The 21,753-nt window shown below is 42.0% G+C and overlaps 1 protein-coding gene across 1 annotated transcript in view; it reads left to right on the top strand.

Moving 5' to 3' along the window:
* The window catches only part of zswim8 (zinc finger, SWIM-type containing 8), a gene marked incomplete at its 5' end in the record, with an annotated part of 50,751 nt that extends 30,089 nt beyond the window's left edge, over nucleotides 1–20,662 (top strand). The window contains 15 exons of the mRNA XM_083898227.1: nucleotides 481–664; nucleotides 2,213–2,311; nucleotides 2,434–2,558; nucleotides 3,086–3,398; nucleotides 6,944–7,099; nucleotides 8,525–8,747; nucleotides 9,775–10,064; nucleotides 10,148–10,371; nucleotides 10,578–11,075; nucleotides 12,453–12,563; nucleotides 13,647–13,824; nucleotides 14,591–14,764; nucleotides 16,487–16,606; nucleotides 17,117–17,295; nucleotides 18,516–20,662. Of these exons, the coding sequence (XP_083754353.1) occupies nucleotides 481–664; nucleotides 2,213–2,311; nucleotides 2,434–2,558; nucleotides 3,086–3,398; nucleotides 6,944–7,099; nucleotides 8,525–8,747; nucleotides 9,775–10,064; nucleotides 10,148–10,371; nucleotides 10,578–11,075; nucleotides 12,453–12,563; nucleotides 13,647–13,824; nucleotides 14,591–14,764; nucleotides 16,487–16,606; nucleotides 17,117–17,295; nucleotides 18,516–18,719 (3,078 nt within the window). The 3' untranslated portion in view covers nucleotides 18,720–20,662. The remainder of the gene's footprint in view (nucleotides 1–480; nucleotides 665–2,212; nucleotides 2,312–2,433; nucleotides 2,559–3,085; nucleotides 3,399–6,943; nucleotides 7,100–8,524; nucleotides 8,748–9,774; nucleotides 10,065–10,147; nucleotides 10,372–10,577; nucleotides 11,076–12,452; nucleotides 12,564–13,646; nucleotides 13,825–14,590; nucleotides 14,765–16,486; nucleotides 16,607–17,116; nucleotides 17,296–18,515) is intronic.
* Between the last annotated feature and the right edge of the window lie 1,091 nt (nucleotides 20,663–21,753).

Genomic DNA, 21,753 nt, shown 5'->3' with positions numbered 1-21,753 from the left:
GCAGGATCATCAGAGCAATTGTTGTTTGTTTAGTTTATGGCTGCATATAGTGATGTTTTCATTATCAATTCCTTTGTTGATGTTTACCAGTCATCGAAATGATGACAAAATGAGTTTTAATGATTTCCTTGTTTTATGGAGCAAAGAAACCAGAACATATTCACATTTAAGCTGAAAAGGCAGAGAGCTTGTTTTAATTAAGAACACTCAAATCAAATAGTCGATTGACTGGGCAATTGATTGATATTGTATCTATATCAAGACATCGGACAATATATGGTCTACAAGGTTTTGGATTGTTGTAATTTCACGATAAAGTATCTGTGATGACTTTTTCTGGTTTTAAAGGATGTTGCATTGATAATCATCTAATGTATTATATTCAATACATATGATGCATTTTGTAAAATACACTAAATATTAAAAAGAAATACATGCAATCATATAATTTTGTGTGTGTGTTTTGGGATGACTGACCAGGTGAAGCTTGCCTATCAGGAGTCAGAGGTGGTGTCTCTGTTGAAGAAGATTCCTCTGGGCCTGGTGGAGATGTCAGCCATCCGAGAGAGAGCTGAGCAACTTAGAGACGGAAACTTCTGTGATTACAGACCTGTGCTGCCACTCATGTTGGCCAGCTTCATCTTTGATGTCCTCTGTACCCCAGGTAAGTACCAATAATTGGTTGGTTATTCAAAAGTATTCTCCACCTTTACATAGTTTACACCTTTAAATAGTTTTTTATACATTTTAAAATACAAACCCATTTGCTTTTCTCTTTGTAGAAGATGTATCAACTTGGAATATTACATTCTAATGTTTTGCTTTTTGTTTGTGTAATAGTTCAGTCAATAGTGTAATATACTGACTTCTTGATTTTGAGTGAGTGGCAGTGGAAATTACAGCATGTACTTGTTATGATGTTAAAACTGACTGCACAGTGTCATTTTGACCATTCACATTTATTGGTTTCACTGTGCTTTTCTCTTTGTCACTTGGATGATGTTTCCATAGAAAAACTGTGCACCCATTGACAACACAAAGAAACTGCGTTACTCCACATTCAAAACACTGTTTACCTGATATTTATATAAAGAGGTGTTTAATGTGTCACAACATTAAAGTTGTCCTACTGCTACTATTATTTATATGACATTTTCATACATAAAATGTAGCTTATACTGTAAAAAGATAATTAAATATCTAAACATGCATAAGTAGATAAATAAGAATTTAGTAGTGCTTTGGTGTGCAGGGACATATGGGCTCCCCATGGCCATGTTGATAGGGAACTCGTAACCCTCCGGCTTGTAACCGGAGGGCTGCCAGTTTGACTCCCCACCAGGTCAAAAAAGGGCTTGGGTACCCTGAGCAATGTACCCAACCCCCATTGCTCCCCGGGCACTGCTCCTAATTCTGGGAAGGTTTCTAGGAGAGGAGAGGATGGGTTAAATGCAAAGAGGGAATTTCCCCTGCAGGACTGATAAAGGACTAATTTAAAGCTATACTTACCTTTCTTGCATTTTTACACTTTTCTTTTGTAATCTTAAATTAAAATAATTGCTCCTAATAAGTGTATGGCACTCTAAAATGTAAGATAAACCCACCAGGTTTTGAAACTCATCATTATTTAATTCTCATATTTTTATGATAAAAGTATGACCAATTAAATTATTCGGACCGAATAAAATAGTTTGCCAAGCTACCTGTCTGACTTCTGTTGCGCGCCTCGTCTCTGTCATCTGTCGCGCGCCTCGCCGATCGGTGTCACAGCTTGCGAGTCACACGCATCTCTGACAGAGCAGTGTTGCCAAGATTGCGACTTTACCGCTAAATCTGCCGACTTTTTGTGGTGGAGAGTGTTTGAGACTCTTGCGTGCAGTCACTGTGCTCAACAAGCAGCGTGTTTTTGCCAGCATCACCTCCCAAAGCACAGTAACCTCTGCAGTCCCAGCCTACAGTCAGAGCAGAGCGGACATCCTTAGCATTCTGTGACCAGGCTGCTAATGAATCCTGGAGGGCGGAGGTGTTAATGTTAAAATTTTTACTAAGTGACATAAGACATGCAAGAAAGGTAAGTATAGCTTTAACTAATTTAAAAAAACATGAAATGGAAAAATATTGTGTGACAAAAAAAAATTGTCTGTTGCCTTATTGAATTTTGAACTCAATGAAATAACATCCCTTTTCACTCTTCTCCATATTGTTTGTGCAGTGGTGTCTCCAACAGGGTCCCGCCCACCCAGCCGCAACCGTAACAACGAGATGCCTGGTGATGAAGAGCTGGGCTTCGAGGCAGCTGTTGCTGCATTAGGTAAAAACATAATTTCCCCTGACTTCACTGTTCATGTTCCCGTGTGTCTTCTGTCTGGTCTTGGGTCCTTGTCTGCTGAGCCTTATCATGTTTTCTGTTGTAATCGCTCTGCTCATCTCCAGGTATGAAGACGACAGTCAGTGAGGCAGAACATCCTCTTCTCTGTGAGGGAACCAGACGGGTCAAGGGTGACCTTGCTCTGGCCCTCATGATCACTTACAAGGATGACCAGAGCAAGCTGAAGAAGGTAGCCATCAGTAATTTGATCACTCATCATTTTCTTTAAGAATAGGTTACTGGAAACTGTAGTTTGTATACCACTTGCTCCCCTCCACCAAAGTCCATAGAGAAAATCTGATTTTTTTTTGTTTAGGTCACTGGGACACAGGAGCTCATTTGGTAATTTTGTGTCACTTAAATTCTAAGTAAAGTTTTAACATACAGTATGAATGACACAAATGAACACACTTGAGCTGTTAGACAGCTGTTGAGTTTCTAGTCAGAATAGGCTTTCTAACAATAAGAATTTAACAAAAATAACAATTTGTATGTAATTTTTGGATTGCAGTTTCAAAATAATTACACATCCATCTGACACGTCGACAGACATGGGGAATAATAATCAATATCAAGTAGTTAAAACTCTAATTCTGTCACCAAAAGCTAATTCTGTCCAACTATAGTTTAATAACTGAAGATCATTCTCTACTTCTTTTTTTTGTTCTCTGTTTCTCTGTTTCTCTGTCTCTCCCCCACCTCTTCTCCCATCCACAGATACTTGATAAGTTATTGGACAGGGAGAGTCAGACCCACAAGCCTCAGACTTTGAGCTCCTTCTACTCCAGTAAGCCAGCGGCTGGCAGCCAGCGTAGCCCATCCAAGCACACTGCCTCTAGCCACAGCGGGGTGGGAGGAGCTACAGGGGGAGTTTCCAAACACACGGCTTCATCTTCCTCTTCAGCGCCCACTGTGTCAGCCTCTTCCTCTGCTGTGACACTGGCTGGAGAAGAGGTGGCTCATCAGGCCGAACTAAACCCAGTGCAAAGCAGTACAGCAGGGGAGAGCACTGCTGAGACCAGGGAGCATGGTGAGAAACCCCAACACACACACACAAACATGTTTATGTGCTTAGTTGAAATTAAGTTAAAGGGATAGTTCAGGCTTTTGAATTTTGGTTGTATGAGGCACTGACACTTTGTCAGAGCTGACTCTGACAACCTCACTTTCATTGAACACGTGACTTCCACAAAGAAAATTAGCCAACTCACAAAACGCCTGCCTAATATAATCTATGGTAGAATAAGTGTGCGCCATCTTAAGAATAGGTTTATCACTTTGTAAACTACTTCCCCACACCATAATCAATGGATAAAATCAGTGATTTTATCTTGTGGGATTCGGGAGTCGCTGCTCGGTACGTTTTCGAAGGTAAATCCATCACACGTTTGAACATGCTGATAGAGGCAGCAGTGGATCGACAACTCCTGTGTGACTTGATTTCCTAATGAGTTAAAATTGCAAATGTTCTAAATGGATTTTTGTGCAGGGTAGTGAGCAGTGTACATACATCAGTTTCTAGCTGAAAAAGACTGCTTAATGTTGAGAAAAAGCAGCAAACATTCTTAAGAAATCACAGTCTCACTCAGCTGTGGATTGCATTAGGTGTATTAGGTTTGGTTAACCTCTTCAACATGCTGCATACACACAGAAAGGTCAGAAACTCAGCTAAAAGCTCACAAAAAACATCCTTATGTTCACCAAACAGAGTTTAAACACCAATTGATCAAACCAGCAGGAGCAAATTTCACAGTAACGGTGTCAGTGAATCAGTGTGATTATGTCAACAAACAAAAAAAACAGTTTCTGCTGGACACCAGAGAATCCACAGATTCCAACAATAATGTTGTCTTACCTTTGCCATTTATCAAAATAAGTTATTTTCACTGAGAAAAAAAACTACACCTCCCAGCATGCTTTGGGGACTATTCCCGGCCTGATTGGTCATTCCAGAGCAACATTAGATCGTTCTTAATAGAGAAGGGCGAATGTCCGTCAAATTGCGTCCTACACATTTTTGTTCTTTTAACTCGCTAATGGAGTGGGAGACATGCATTTGCCCTAACCCTAACCCATTCTATTGGTTTAGAGGATTAAAGCGAGCTGTCAAACATCCAAATTGGCCAATGTAAGCCAGAGTTATGGCCCTGCGTAACTGTAGACCAGGGGTGGTCAATGATGATTTAAGGAGGTCCGGATGGGTAAAATGTCAGTAAAGGTCTGCACCATCATCATGTTTAAGATCATTATAATTACAATTCATTTATATATATATTGAAGTAGCATTGTTATTGTATCAATATCTGTATGAAGTCAAGGACTCAACTCAAATGAGGAAAGAACGCCATTTAAACAATATTTATTTTCAGTGCAACTCTGGAGGATTATACATTAATAATAGATACAATAAATATCAGAAGTAAAATCAAAGTAAATTGGAAATTCAACTGAGAACTATAAATAATAAGTACTTTCACAACGGCAACAACAATAATAATAATATTAACAAGTTTGTGCTTCGTTTGGTAGGCCTTTCACTTTCACTCTTATAACCACTGCCACCGTCTCAGAGAAAATGAGACACAGCGGTGTCGAGCTTCCTAAGCGAAGGATGAACATAAGCGCCTCGTTCCATTCCGGATTAAAAGCCCGGTTTTCTACCTTGCGCCATTTCGAACAAGCCATGGTTCTCTGACTCACACTTTCACTGCTTTTCTCTCTCTGTCTTCTCAATCCTTCATATTTCTCTCTTCCCTTAACTAACCTGTCACAAGACTATTCAATGAAGTCACGCCCTCCTCTGCCTGTAATTGGCTGACTAGTACTGGTCAATCAGAGATGATAGAGCACCGCCCCCTCTACCTTGAAGACAATTTTGTCATGGTGGCCACACTAGGTACTGCAACAAAAAAATCCCATGGGGCCCAACAAGTAATTTTCCCATTGACCACAAAGAAAAAAAAAAAAGAGACACTATCACTAACTCATTGATGTATTAATGAGCTGCTGTGTGGATTCATTGAGACGTGCGGTCACTTCACCACTGATTCCCGGGGAGGCTGTTTGCCTTAAGGCGGATTTCCACCGGGCGTGTTACAGCAGCGGAACGTCAGTGCCGTGGTTTTGCTTCGGGCGCGTTAAGGCAGCGCAGCGGTGCCTTGGGAGCCAGAGGTATTCACAGAAGATCACGTGATAATCCTGAACTTACGCGAGTTCTCGAGATCCCGCGATAGACTGTGTGAATAATGGAAACGACAACAACACAGCTTCTTTCATTCTTCGACGTGGAAGAACTGTTGATCTGGTGTCATTAATGATTTTATGTTTCTCCACTTCAACAATCAGTCTCTCGTCGTACATTATGACTCTCCGAGACGCTCTGATTGATGATTGATGATTAATTGACTGTTGACCTGGTAGCACCGGTTACGACGTAATGTGGATGTGAAGTTGCGATAGGCTATATGACCTGCGTATTGTGTTTTATTTTTGAAAGGGGGGCCGAACTGTTTTACTTTGATTCTGTGTCGGACTTGCCGTCTGGTCCGATCTGCTCTGTTAAAGTTGGCGCGACACGGCAACTGAAAAATAGAACTGCTGCTTGGCGTGACTCGGCAACGGCAAAAATAGAACTGCTACCTGTCGATAGTGCTGTGGCGAGCCGCTTCTGGGACGCTGATGAGACTTGCCGCAATGCGTCTGGTGGAAATGCTCACATTAATTAGAATGGAAGCGACCAGCAACGGCAACCGCGCCACTGACGTTCCACTGCTGTAGCACGAAATCCAGGGTTATCGTCACTATCAGTTCATAAAGTTACTGTTAAATGTGATGAACATGCGAATTACAGTTGAATATAAACGGCTTGAGTGAAAGAATCGGAAGTTATAAAACTACTTTTAACACGTTGTTATTGTTCCTCATAATAATTCTACAATTATATAAGGGAACACAACATGATTCACATGTGTAACACATATAAATATATTTATTTATATGTGTTACATGTGTAACACATATAAACTTAATCGCCACAGTCAATTAAATAAACCACTTTTATTGATCGTTTTAATCTTTAACTACATCATTCACTTCACTATCGTTGGATTTGCATTTATTTACAAATCCATGGTTTAAAGCCGAAGTTAACGTGACCTAAGAAATCTCAAATGGTACAGATGGTGCCAAACTGTGCCAGAACACCTATGAATCTCTTTCCTAAAACCTCTGTCATTTTACCCTGCTTCACTGCAGCAACGTCAGACTTTGCACAGCTCATGTCCACATGTTAAATGACTTCCTTGAGTTTTTAAGCTCGTACTGCATATTAGGTGATATTTACTTTAAAATGCAATATTCTTTACAGTGATGCTTACACTTCTGGTGGAATCTCACATGTGTTATCTTCTTTTTGATGCCAAGATCATTCACATAGAGCTTGTAATTGCAGAGATTTACTCTATTTAGTTTGGGTAAATCTGTTTGTGAAAACTAAGACTTCCTTTGCTTCCACACACTTGGGGATTGACTTCATTGTAACACAGACAAACTTCCCTCTGTTTTGTGACCTTACAGTATCAGATGGGCCTCCCTCATCCAGTGACCAGCAGAATGAAACGGCTCCATTTAAGCTGGAGGTCACTGTTCCCAGTCGACTAGCATTGGGCGCACGCTGTGGTTACAGCCAACGCTGCTGGGGCTCACCTGTGCGGCAGAAGAAAAAACACACTGGTACAATAATGCCAATATATATTTTTTTATCAATCTGGACATTAGCTCTGCAGATAATTAATTCATCTGTTGATTATATTATCAATTATTTGATGAGTTGTTTGGTCCACAAAGTTTCAGAAAAAGTCTAAACATGTTCATAGTGTCCAAAACCTCAAAATGATGATGTTCTTAAATGTCTTGTTTGTTCACAAACAAGACAGTAGCGCTGCAACAACAAAGTTAAAATTAAAGCATTAGAAACAGTCTAGCTTCAGACTGTGGGTGCTGACTTCAGTCATACAAAGCTTTGGTTTCCACCAAGTGGTCCTGGTGCAGTTCAGCTCACCAGAGCATAGTTTGGACTAGTTTTCCACCACAAGTTCAGTTAAATGGCAAAAGCCCATCAGCTTCATAAATATTGGAACATCATACCAACTTGAAGAATTAAGAATTAAAAGAAGAATGTGACTGAAAATAGGACTGGGCAATATATGGATATTATATCTACAGTATGTCAGGACATGGATAAAGGATATCTGTGATGATGTTTCCTGCATTGATAATTATTTTATTGAATACATTTATGAAATACACAAATTATAAATTAAATATTACATACTAAATATTGATTAAAAAAATACATGGACGAACTTAATGAAACTTAATGAAACTTTAAATAAAGAATAAATAAATTAAGCTTAATTATTTGTATTAAAGCACAATTTGATCATATTTATAGTCATTGTCATTGCCTCTAACACACGTAAATATCCTTCATTTAACATTAAAAAGCCAAAGAATTAAAGCAGGTATTATCTGAAAGGTAATAAGTGTATTTTGAGATCGACATAATCAGTAGATTATATTTTAGCGTGCATTTACAGTGTATTGTCACTCATTTCATGAGTACAGAGAAACAACCTGTGAGCAGCTTTATATCCACATACATCTCTTATATCAGGATACAGCCTAAACATATCCAGATCTTATTTCTAAGCTATATTGACGGGCCTTACAGAAATCTATTCTGTTGCCCAGCCCTAAGTGGAAGAGCAACAATGGACGACATTCAGGGTGAGAAACCCACATAAATGATTTCAAATTTTAAATAATTTCTGTATTGTAGAGCAGTGTTTTTAAAATGTTCATTCCCATTGTCACTTTGTCTGTCAACAAATCACTGTACTGCAGTGTGTGGAGCTTCATCCTGAAGGTGGTGGACTGTGCTTTAATACCCCACCAGAAGGTTGAACAAAACACTGGAATGGAATTGAATAGTTGCTACTCTCAATCTTTTGACAATGAAACCACAAATGATCGCTTAACAGACAAAAATTAAATGAACTGAAACTGGTTTATGTGGCTTTTCTATTCATGCAACCAATGATGTACCATATTGTGAATATTCATGTAAAATGTGATGTGTATATTATTTTTGCTTAGGCATGGCAAGTATCGACAGCAGTGCTCCAGAGACCACCTCGGACAGTTCCCCCACCCTCAGCCGCCGGCCGCTCCGGGGTGGCTGGGCTGCAGCATCGTGGGGCCGGGGCCAGGACAGTGATAGCATCAGCAGTTCATCATCAGATTCGTTGGGCTCCTCCTCCTCTAGTGGCTCTCGTAGGGCGGGGGGCGGGGCCAGAGCTAAGAGCAATGACACCAGCAGGTAAATAAACTCATATAAAGCACATTATCAGGGTCAGTGGGAGGACTAACATTATCTGCTCACCAAACTCGAGGTCTGCAGGTCTTTTCTGTTCCTCCATTGACACAAGAGTTTTCAGGGCTGTGAATGAAAGTGTGACTTTAACACCTTCATTTAAATGTATCAGGAAAGTAGCAGCAGTGCAAAGTGTCTCAGTTCTGTTTCCACCGGAGTATCCCTCTTCACATATTCACATTTTAGAGGGTGAAATCACACAACTAGTTTAACTCTTACTCTCTCTGATATACCCTCTAAAGGTATGAAGTTACAGGCAAGGGTGAGCTGTAAATAGAGATAACAAATGGTTATAAAATGAATTTTTATTATTATACCATTCAAAGCTGATTTACACTACTGTTGTGGAATTATTGATTAATCGTCTACACCAGCTATAACGCCTTTATTCTGCTCCACCTTCTGCTCCTCCAGCTCAAGGGTGTTATTATTTAAGAAGTAAAGGTGCTGTAGAAACAGTCGGAAGCTACACTTTAGACACACCTTTCTATGCAGAGCTGTATAAACTTGTTAGATCTTGTCTTACTATACAATCAATCGTCTGCTCTTTATAATGAAGATTTTTTTGTTTCTTTGCTTCATATAACAAATAAATCATTAAGACTGTGTATGTGGACCAAACATTTGACATTTGAAAATTTTATGGACAATAAATCAAGAACAATTAGTAGGTAACTTTTATCAAATGTATTTTTATTATTATTTTATTATGAAATTAATTAAGTTGCAGCATTTAAGTCGCTCCAAAATTTCTGTGGAAATTAGCCTGCCAGCTCCTTATGTTTATATACAGACGTGTCCACAGTAGCTAATGCAGCAGGAGCAGCCTCAGTGAATCTCCCACTGCATTTTAGGTGTGAGCAGAATGTCCACACCCAATTCTCCAGAGCTCATGCCTGGCTGAAATGGCTTCTAAATGGCCAAAGGTCCACCTTTGTTGAGCAGATTTTACTCTTCTTCTCCCTATGTCCAGGTACAAAGGGCGGCGCCCGGAGTGCCACGCACCCCATGTGCCCAATCAGCCGTCAGAGGCAGCAGCACATTTTTACTTTGAGCTGGCCAAGACGGTGCTGATCAAAGCCGGGGGAAACTCCTCCACCTCCATTTTCACCCAGCCCTCAGCCAGCGGGGGCCACCAGGGGCCCCACAGAAACCTGCACCTGTGTGCCTTTGAGATCGGCCTGTACGCTCTGGGTCTCCACAACTTTGTCTCCCCCAACTGGCTGTCCAGGACCTACTCCTCTCATGTGTCCTGGATCACTGGTCAGTGACTGTGCCTGCGTGCGTGCGTGCTGGTAACATGAAGCTCCAGATTTTCTGATCTCGTGTGTCTTTCCATGTCTCAGGCCAAGCCATGGAGATTGGCAGTGCTGCTCTCAACATTTTGGTGGAGTGCTGGGATGGTCACCTGACTCCTCCAGAGGTGGCGTCCTTAGCAGACCGAGCATCGCGGGCCAGAGACCCCAACATGGTCCGGGCAGCAGCAGAGCTGGCCCTAAGCTGTTTGCCACATGCTCATGCCCTAAATCCTAATGAAATCCAGAGAGCACTGGTACAGTGCAAAGAGCAGGTACTGTGGGAGTGGGTCACCGCTCAGAACAGAGTGGACATTTGTTTTCCATTATATGTAATGTTATTCTGATTATTGCAACAAAAAAACACAAGCAATTTCAGGATTTGATTAAATTATCATGATACAATAGAAAGTAGCTTGTTGTTACACTTAGCTTAAATGAAAAGTCCCATGTGTCTCACTCTGTCCCCATGTCTCTCCAGGACAATGTGATGCTGGAGAAGGCCTGCATGGCAGTCGAGGAAGCAGCTAAGGGAGGAGGTGTGTATCCTGAGGTGCTGTTTGAAGTGGCTCACCAGTGGTACTGGCTGTACGAGCAGTCTGTGGGTGGGGGCTCGGCCCAGCAGCGGGAGACTTCTGGGCGCTGCGGGGCGAACGGGGGTTCGGGCAGGAGGTCGCAGGAAGCCACGTGCGTCGTCCTCGACAGCGGGGTCAACATGGAGTCTCAGGGGACAGCAACGGTGACAGCCTCGGTCACTGCGGCAGCCGTGGTGCCCGTCATCTCTGTGGGCTCCACCATCTACCAGTCCCACGCAATCCCGGGCCAGGCTATGGCTCACCCTCACACCCAGGGCCTCCACCCCTACACCACCATACAGGCCCACCTCCCCACTGTGTGCACCCCACAGTACCTGGGACACCCTCTACAGCATGTTCCCCGCCCCACTGTCTTCCCTGTGACTGGAGCTGCATATCCACAGGTCAGAGGTTTTCTTCATTCATTATTTGTTCAAATATTAAGGGCTGCTTAATTTTTCTTTATCATGTACAAACAGGATGCATTTTCATTTAAAACTTGCACCCTCAGTCTTCTCTAAGCTTTTAAGAGATTTATACACATTTATATGGTGCAGTGTATTCTCACATGAACCCGCAACCAGTCAATACAAGCTTTCACATCAGTGACAACATTTTGTTTGGAACTGCAGCCTTTAGTTGTTTATGTTTATTTAAGTCGCACTTGTGCATTAAAAATGCTCAAATGTTTCAAATGACTTACAAATATACTGTTTGACTTTTCCTTAGTGTTCTTTGTCATTAATAATATTTTCTGAATATAAGCAAAAATCTGCTCCCAGTTTATAGAAGTTTAAGGGATGGCTGATTCAGATTGTTTTTGTATTAAAACGGAGGACCATGGACTTGGACAGAGTAAAACTGAACCTCTGAATATGGTCTGCCTTTTATAAGAAATTGTTATTTAAATGAATGGTTGAGATCATAAATGTCAGAGTAACTGTTCTCATCGCAGGCTCTTAAGGGTTAACTAAGACATTTTTATCTGCTCAGTTTTTATTTTTTTATTTATTTATTTTTTCTCTTTGAAATATATATATATATATATTTGTTATCCATCATTGTCTCATAAGTTGCTGTTTGCACTTCAACTTATGCACAAGCCACACAGGGGCACTGGTGCGACATTTACCAAGACTCTTTCTGGTTTTCTGACATAAAGACACAGATAACTATTGCCATGTGCTCTCTGTTACTTGTTTGTTTACAGTGCTATGCAAAAGTTTGGGCACTCCTGTAAATTTTCTTGATTTTCCTTTATAAATCATTGGTTGTTTGGATAAGAAATTTCAGTTAAATATATCATATAGGAGAAAAACATATATATATATATGATATTTGAGAATTTAAATAAAGTTTAGATGATTTACAGAAAGTGTACAAGAATGATGTAAACAAAATTAGGCATGTGCATAAGTTTAAACATTGTGTGCATCCTCCTTTTGCAGAAATAACAACCTCTAAACACTTCCTATAGCTCCAAATTAGAGTATGGATTCTGGCGGAAGGTATTTTGGACCATTCTTCTTTACAAAACATCTCCAGTTCAGTCAGGTTTGATGGTTTCTGAGCATGGACAGCCCGCTTTAAAAATCACACCACAAATGTTCAATAGTATTCAGGTCTGGGGACTGAGATGGTCATTCCAGAATGTTGTATTTGTTCCTCTGCATGAATGCCTTATTAGATTTTGAGCAGTGTTTAGGGTCGTTGTCTTGTTGAAAGATCCAGCCCTGACACAACTTCAACTTTGTCACTGATTCCTGGACATTGTTCTCCAGAATCTGCTGATATTGAGTGGAATCCATGCGACCCCAACTTTAACAAGATTCCCAGTCCCTGCACTGGCCACACAGCCCCACAGCATGATGGAACCGCCACCAAATTTTACTGTAGGTAGCAAGTGTTTTTCTTGGAATGCTGTGTTCTTTTTCCGTCATGTATACTGCCCCTTGTTTTACCCAAATAACTCTATTTTAGTGTCATCAGTCCACAGCATCTTATTCCAAAATGAAGCTGGCTTGTCCAAATGTGCTTGAACATACCTCAAGCGAACAGAAAAGGCTGTTTCTGCATTACTCTTCCATACAGCAGCTCCTTGTGAAACGTGTGCTGAATAGTTGAACGATGCACAGTGACACCATCTGCAGCAAGATGATGTTGTAGGTCTTTGGAGCTGGTCTATGGGTTGAATGTGACTGTTCTCACCATCCTTCGCCTCTGCTTATCTGAGATTTTTCTTGGTCTGCCACTTCAGGCCTTAACTAGAACTGTGCCTCTGGTCTTCCAATTCCTCACAATGTTCCTCACAGTTGAATCTGAGAGCTTAAATCTCTGATATAGCTTTCTGTATCCTTATCCTAAACTATGATGTTGAACACTCATTGTCTTCAGGTCATTTGAGTTGTTTTGAGGCTCCCATGTTGCCACTCTTCAGAGAAGATGCAAAGATGAGAAACACTTACAATTGGCCTACTTAAATACCCTTTCTTATGATTGGAATCACCTGTGTATGGAGGTCAAGGGTCACTGAGGTTACCAAACCAATTTTGACTTCCAATAATTAGTGCTAAAGGTATTGAAATCAATAAATCACAAGTGTTCCTAAATTTAAATTTAATTTCACTTCCCAAATATCACTGTGTTTTTCTCCTATATGATATATTTAACTGAAATTTATTTTCCAAACAACCAATGATTTATAAAGGAAAATCATGAAAATTTACATGGGTGCCCAAACTTTAGCATACCACCGTATTTAGTTTCAACTTCTATGTATGTATGGTTGGCACTGTTGAGAATGAATTGCCTTTTGGGACTAATACATTTATAGATATAAAACATGGCTTTTCCACTATTGCAGCATTCAGACAGTTAGTGTGTTATGTCCTATCATCAGATGATCATAGGAAGTGTTTATTTAACTATTGTTAAAAATAACTACTGTTTTTGCTCTTTATTTGTTCCCTCTTCAGGGAATGCACCCAGCGTTTATCGGGGCCCAGTTCCCATTCTCCGTGGCCACTGGCCCGCAGCCACCTATGGCAGCCACAGCTGTGACCTTCCCTGGTGTCCCCGTCCCATCCATGACTCAAATTGCCGTCCATCCCTACCACACTGAGACTGGCCTGCCGCTCAGCACCACTGTAGCAGGTTAGGACTGCACTATCTCTGTGTCAACTGTCAACCTTTACTAAATGTAGGACAGACGAGGAGTAGAGTGGGCAGAACATCTTACTTTTAATTTAGGTCACCCCTTTTAAGTAACAGATCTGGGGGTTATTAAGTGTGGTTGTATGAGGTACTGACCCACAAGCCATTAAAAACAAGTGTATATGTATATTACAAATTATATTATTTATTGAAAATTTCAATGGCAAACTTTAAGTAAAAACAGCAGCAGAGCAGCAGCACAGCCTTCACTCACTGCACATGTGGTCCAGACTAGAGCTTAGATCGGGCCCAAAAAATCAAGCCCGACTCGAGCCCGTGCACGCTGTGTCTGAGCCCGACACAGCCCAACACATTAACTGTAATTACGAGCCTGAGCCCGATTTAAACCAGACAATTTTTTAATACGTGAGCCGTAAATGTACACGTACGTCCACGTCCTCCCCACAGCGCGAGCTTGTTGTACCTGCTGCCACAGTCTAATTTACAACAATAACAGAGCTGCTGAGATGTGTTGCTAATGACAATATGCTTTCTGGTTTTTAAGTGATGCGTTCACGGTCGCAGGTTTTTATACCTTCACACAATATGATGTGCTATAACATATTACGCGAACACGACAAGGGAGAAAAACCACAAATGCTTTATCAAGGGGTCGGGCATGGGCTTAGGCAGAGAATCTAAACTCTAGTCTAGCTTGTTGCTGAGTGATAAACCCTACCTACGATGTGTTCTGTCTGTTTGACAGTCGCCGGTGTCCATGCGGGACCCACCATCCAGACTATCCAGGGAGCATCTATGCCATCCCTCTCCTCACAGCCAGGCTCATTGGTCAGCACTCCTTTCCTGGCAGAGGAAGAGCAGCACAATCAGCCAATCAGCCAGCAGGGCCTGCACCACCTGCATTCTGCCTACAGAGTTGGTAAGAAGCTACTCCTCCCTCACCTCTGGTTCTGTACCGTCCACTCTTAAATCTGCTGCTCTTACACCTATACTTAAGAAACCCGGTTTAGACCCCAGTGACTTCAACAACCTGCGACCGATCTCCAACCTACCATTTCTCTCCAAGATTCTGGAAAAATCAGTGGCTTCACAGATACATGCACATCTCCATAACAATAACCTTTACGAACAGTTCCAGTCTGGATTCTGCCCACGTCACAGCACAGAAACAGCCCTCCTCAAAATCACTAATGACCTACTGTTGGCAGCCGACTCCGGACTATTATCCATCCTCATCCTCCTCGATCTGAGTCCAGCCTTCGACACAATCTCCCATACTACCCTCCATGACAGATTAGCAACTATTATCTCTGACACACCCCTGGACTGGTTTAAATCTTATCTCTCGGGACACACTCAGTTCATCCAGTTGAAAACCTTCACATCCCAACCATCTCCCCTCTCCTCTGGTGTTCCCCAAGGCTCTGTACATGGGCCCCATCCTGTTCATCATCTATCTCCTCCCCCTTGGTCAGATCTTCCGCAAATTCAATATCCACTGCCAATGTTATGCGGACGACACCCAGCTCTACCTTTCTTCCAAACCCACCTCCACCTTCCTGCCCTCCTCTCTCTGTAACTGTCTACAAGAAATCAAAACCTGGTTCTCTTCTAATTTCCTGAAACTGAACAGTGACAAAACCGAACTTCTTCTCATAGGTTCCAAATCCCCTCTCGCCAACACTCCAAGTTTCACCATCCCCATCGATAACTCCTCTGTTTGCCCCTCCCTACAGGTTAAGAGTCTGGGTGTTGTCCTTGACGGCACTCTCTCATTCCAAACCCACATCAATAACACTACTCGGTCAGCCTATTACCTTGCTATCCTGGTCCACTCCCTGGTCACATCCTGCCTTGACTATTTTCTCCCTTCTTATTGGTCTTCCCCACAAGTCCATTCATAAACTCCAATTGGTTCAGAACTCTGCTGCCCGCAGCATCACCAGGATCACATCTATCAATCACATCTCACCTGTTATGAAACAGCTTCACTGGCTCCCGGTTAAATTCTGCATCGATTTCAAAATTCTGCTTCTCACCTTCAAGGCCATCCATAACCTCTCTCCTCCATACCTCTCTGAACCCTTTCCCGGACACTCAGACCTGCCTGTCTGACCACCATGGGGGCCAGAGCCTTCAGCCGCTCTCCCCCACCGCCTCTGGAACTCCCTCCCCCCTGGCATCAGGAACATTGTCTCATTACCCATCTTCAAATGCCATCTGAAAACCCACATTTTTAAACAGGCCTACTCCCTCTAACTCTCTGCTGTTATTTTTTGTTGCAAATATAACGCATTATTATTATTATTATTAGTGAACCTGGGGGTATTCTTTGGCTTGCGTATCTCCTTCATTCCTTCACTTGTGTCTACTGCTTTGCATCTTAGCTCCTTATCAGCAAGAGAGAGACACAAGGACAGAGAAGACTAATAACAAACAACATTTTTAAATGTTTTCTATACATTACGTAGGATTATTACTGTATTGTTTTTAATCAGCAGGATTTCAGTGAGGATGCGACTATGCCAAGTTATATGCGATTAAAAGTAAAAGATGTTGTGACGTGAAGAATATTTATTTAATCTTCACTTTTTGTCAAATGAAAATCATTGCACCTCCATTTGTGTGCGTGTGTGTGAAGGCATGCTGGCGTTGGAGATGCTGGGCAGGAGGGCTCACAACGACCATCCCAACAACTTCTCCAGGAGCCCACCTTACACTGAAGACGTCAAATGGCTGCTGGGACTGGCCGCGCGGCTAGGTGAGCCTGCCTTTTCTCTGTACCCCTGTAAAAACATGGCTGCCAGCAGGGAAAGCTGGGGAAAACACATGTATCCACTTTACTAAAAGGCTAACTTTATTAATTATTTGCCAGATTAAGTCTACAGTATTTGAAGATTGTGTTTGCCACTTGTCTCACTGTCAGACAGACAAATTGATTTTCACTACCAAAGTCCATAGAGACATGTGAGTTGCTAGTCTAATGTTGGCCTGTTTAGTAAGTTTGTGTCACTCTGTCAAACCTGGTTAAAGGATTTAAACTCTGAAGTCACAGAATAAAAAATATTTGAATGTACTGATAGAGGCAGCAGTGGATGAACAACTCAACATTTACTGCTGCCTCATTTGATGTTAAACTGCTGAGTACAACTATCCCATAATTGTGATAGGTTGGGTAAGTATTCTAAACCTTGCCTTCACAGTCTCCTCTTTATGGTACTGTTAATTCAATGCTTCTCTCTCTTTCTTCTCTGCCTCTTGGTCCTGTCAGGAGTCAACTATGTATACCAGTTCTGTGTGGGAGCAGCTAAAGGTGTCCTCAGTCCGTTTGTCCTGCAGGAAATCATCATGGAAGCTCTACAGAGGCTAAACCCCGCCCACATCCATGCCCACCTCCGGACACCTGCTTTTCATCAGCTTGTCCAGCGCTGCCAACAGGCCTACCTGCAGGTAGGACACGCCTCCATCATCACTGCAGCCTCACCTGCATTCATAATCAAATAGACAACAGAAGTGTCAGACTTTTGTATTGTTCTCTAGAATCATACAGTGTTAAAAGAAAATACTTACAGTCAACACCTAAAGTGTCAAATTGTCTGTTTTTCTCTAAATTTGAACAGGATGCTTCGTGTTCTATGAAAAGGATAAAAAGGGCTGAAAGGAGTGGTTGTCTGTTTACTGTTGCTTTAAAGTGTGACTTAACCCCAAAACCACCTTTATTGTGTTATTTATTTGTCATTTGTTGATCCAGGTGCAGTTTAGTTTAAAGTGTTGAAATCGTACATGTGATAAAAATCTGCAGCCTTTCTGGTCACCAAACACCAGCTACTGCATAAACAATTTTCCATTCGCTTGATCGAAGGATCATCGATAATAATAATTAAACAAATAATAATGAATTGCTCCTTCCTTTTTTGCCTTTATCAGCATACAAACCACAAGACTGCGTCCAATTACATTTACATTTAAGCATTTAGCAGACACTTTATCCAAAGGGACTTACAAAAGAGGAATAAGCTCCATAGAAATAGCCTTCTAAAGAACTCTAGATAGGAACAGTAACTGATAGAGGGTGAGAGTACTGAGGTGGATCCAAGTGCAGGGGAGGGGCTAAGGTCAGTGCTAGGACAGATGCTCTTGGAAGAGCTGGGTTTTCAAGAGCTTCTTGAAGATAGACAGACCCTGTTCTGGTAACGCCTGGTAAGTCATTCCACCAGTGTGGAACAACACATGAAAAGAGTCTGGATTGTCTTGTGTGGGGAGTTGGCACTGCCAGACCACAATCCTTTGATGAGTGGAGTAGTCAGGGGGTAACATAAGCCTTTAGGAGAGAATTTAAGTCGGGGGGGGGGGGGGGGGGGGGTGTAGCCAGTGGAGCTCAATGAACAGACGGGTGACGTGCCCTTTTAGGCAGAGCAAGAGCTAAGCAAGAGAGAGAAAATGATGACGTGATGGGTTAGGGTATCACGCATCAGCCCAGTGTCCGCCCACTGCTCCATTGACTCCCAGAGAAGCTGAACTTCCTGTCTTAGAACAATTCCCTCTGTGGCAGCTTCCTGTGGTTCAATTGCAGGGCTCTTTATTGAGCTAATGGTTTTGAGCATGTGCTGTCAGAGCATTGTCCCTGTCGTCTGTACAACTGTTACAACTGTCTGCGTCTCTGTCTGCAGTACATCCACCACCGGCTCATCCACCTGACGCCTGCAGACTATGACGACTTTGTCAACATCATCCGCAGTGCGCGGGGAGCTTTCTGTCTGACGCCTGTGGGCGTGATGCAGTTTAACGACGTGCTGCAGAACCTGAAGAGAGGCAAACAGACCAAGGAGCTGTGGCAGCGCATTTCCCTGGAGATGGCAACCTTCTCACCCTGAGCCGGATCCTGAGGCTGAGGCCAAGCTCGAGGATCCCTCCCCCTCCATCATCCTCCAACACTGCTACTGCCACTACATTGAGCCGGCCATTCTTCTGCTGGACGAGCGGCGTTCCCCTGCAATGTGGACTCAGCAAACACAGCACAGAGACAGGACAATCAGCTCTCAAAGCCCTCACCCACAGACTTCCTTTTTCTTTTTAAATGGAGACACCAGGCCTCCTCCCTGCTCTCTTCTCTTCTCTTTTCGACTGACTCCTCCTCACTCGTTTTTTTTTCTTGGTTCATGTTGGTGTAACTGTGGAAATTAAAAAGTGTACTCCTTCCTTTTTGCATCTAACCGTCTTTTCCATTTCCCCCACACTGAAGACATTTGACAGGGATTTATCTGTCTGTCACTCCTCCATCCTAACTTTATTTCCAGTGTTTCCTAGTTTTTCTATAGTTGTGTTTTTGGATGAAAACCACCGAGTGCGAGAGTCTTGTTTCAACATTCCTGTCCAGAGTGATAGGTGCTGTGAGGCCACATTCACTTCAAACGCTCGTCGCTGTGGATGTGAATTTTTGCAGTGTGGGAGAAAAGGAAGACGTACAAGAAGGAAAAAAAAAAGTTTAATATGAGAAATTATATTGTCAGTACAGGTGAGGATTTTTTCAGTATTTTGTTTAATCTTTTTTGATATTTTGTATAGAATATGACATGAATGCAGATAGAAATGGGAAGAGAATGAGAGAATATTAAAGGTGCTGTTGCTGTGTGGGATCCACATTGACATTTCTGCCTGCCTGAGGAGCAACATGGGCACAACTTCAGAGTCCAGCAAAGCAGGACCACCCAGAACCTCTGTGTTAGTACATCATCAGTCAGGTCCACCATCTTTTTTTCAATTTTTGGCTGAAGTTGTTTGAGATTTAACGACAGTTATGAATATACCTGCTGCTTTATCTCATTGTTAGATGGCCTTTGTTATCCTCACACAAAAGTCCATAGAGAAAATCTGTGTTTTTAGTGCACAGGGAGACAGGAGCTGCAGTGTGTTTTAAATCAGGAAAAGGCCGTCTAACATCAACGAAAAGCAGCAACCTAATATATGCATTGATTTTATTAGCAAGCATTGATTTATTTATTTAAAAAAAATGTTAAGTGGCAAAAATCAGTTTCTCCTTGCTGGCAGCCATGTTTTCATAGAGAGCTGTTGGCACCACACTTAAATAAAAAAAACTAAAGAACTGAACAAGCCCTTTTTACAAAACACATTTGTTGTATTCAGTTTGTAAACTGACTGAGATACAAGGAAAAAAGTTGAATGATTAATGGACGACTTCAACGATTCCATATGTAATCCTAGTCTATGCATTTAGTCCACTGACTAGTTTAGACTATGTCGACACTGTGTGTGTGTGTGAGTGTGTGAGACAGAGCCACACTTCCCTCCCAAAGCTGCTCACTACTCTTTGTGGGACGTGGTGAAGTTGACCACATCTTCCATATTGGTCCCTCAGTGGTCACAATAAGGGGCAGTAACAAAACCACTGTGGTCACAAACCAACAAAAAGAAGCCACACAGCGATTCACTGTGAAGCATGTGCCGCTGTCACAGACACACACACTGGATGAGCGGGTGAGTGCGTCTCCATGCTCTCACATCAGCAGTGAGTGAACACTTGCATGGAGAGGAGACGCTGTAGTCTGACTGTGGAAGGTCTGGCTTTGCTGAACTCGATGATGCACGCGTCCAAACACCTTTACGTGGGTCTGTGCACTTCTGTGGTGCTGTTTCTTTCCATCTTTGTCCAGGCACATACTCTGGTTGTGAACATACCTCTCTGATTGGCTCGGGGGCCTCACAGGCAAAGGGCGACTTCGTAGAAAATGTACTGTGATATTTTTGTATTCCTCAACCAAGTGTAGCTTGATTGAAAAGTTCTATATGTGACGATTGCTAAAGGTTCTAAATTAGAGTGAAAAACTAAATTAAAAAAACATAAAAGCAATACTGAATGTGTAGAGTTTACTTAATAAAGATATTTCAAAATGCTAACGTGTTGTGACTCTTGTGTGGGGTTTTATGACAGGTTGCAGGTGTCGTGCCGTGTTCCTTTTACATTGGAAGTTGGAACTGGGAGTAACGTCACGTCACCCCCACAACTACCACTGAGTTATGGTGAAGCTAATAAAGGTAAACATAGCAGGGTTTGTTTGCTCCAAGTAAATCCTGACCTTGGTTCAGATTTCCGACTACAAATGAAATATGCCATCACTCTACAGCAGTCTCAAACTGGCGGCCCCCCAATCGATTACATGCAGCCCCCCACTTAATATCATGTTATAATGAAAACATGGCCCACGACCTCACCGTCTTTTAAACACAGTGTGTAGCTGAGGCACAGCTGCCAGCGAGGTGATAGAATATAATATATGTTTGCTAGCAATGTTTTTATAACAGTAATAATCAGACATTTGGTCATTATTATCCCATTATTAAATGTATCATATACAACATTCAATTACATACATAAATACACTTGTTAGGGCCCAAGCCACGAATGGCAGTGGCTGAAACAGCTGCTGGTACGAATTTTAATTACGGTTGTCCACACTATTATTGAATAGTGTAATTTTTTAATGTTTTGAATATTAATACATTAATGTTGCATCATAAATAGTATTATTAAGTATACGTGTGATATGATGATGCAATATTGTGAACAGTTTTTTTTTTCTCTAGGCCGGCCCCCTCTTGACCACAATAGATACGCATTGGCCCCCAGGTCTTTGAGTTTGAGACCCCTGCTCTACAGTGTAGAGTGGAGCTGGGGCCATTGAGCTACAGGAGGAGTCAAAGGAAGAAAAAAAGTCCCAACTGTATATATATACAGTATATATAACTCCATTATAACAGTATTTTTGATGATATCAAAGAATTTCAAAATAAAAGTGTTCGTTGGGGGAGGGGGAGCACAAGGTCTCGCTGTTTGCAGAGGATTTATTAATATATGTATCTGACCCGTCTAAATCAGTCCGTGTAATATAG

This window comes from Microchirus variegatus (genome assembly GCF_963457635.1).
Source record: "Microchirus variegatus genome assembly, chromosome: 11".
Classification (NCBI taxonomy): Eukaryota; Metazoa; Chordata; class Actinopteri; order Pleuronectiformes; family Soleidae; genus Microchirus; species Microchirus variegatus.
This window is presented reverse-complemented; position numbering and strand designations above follow the sequence as displayed.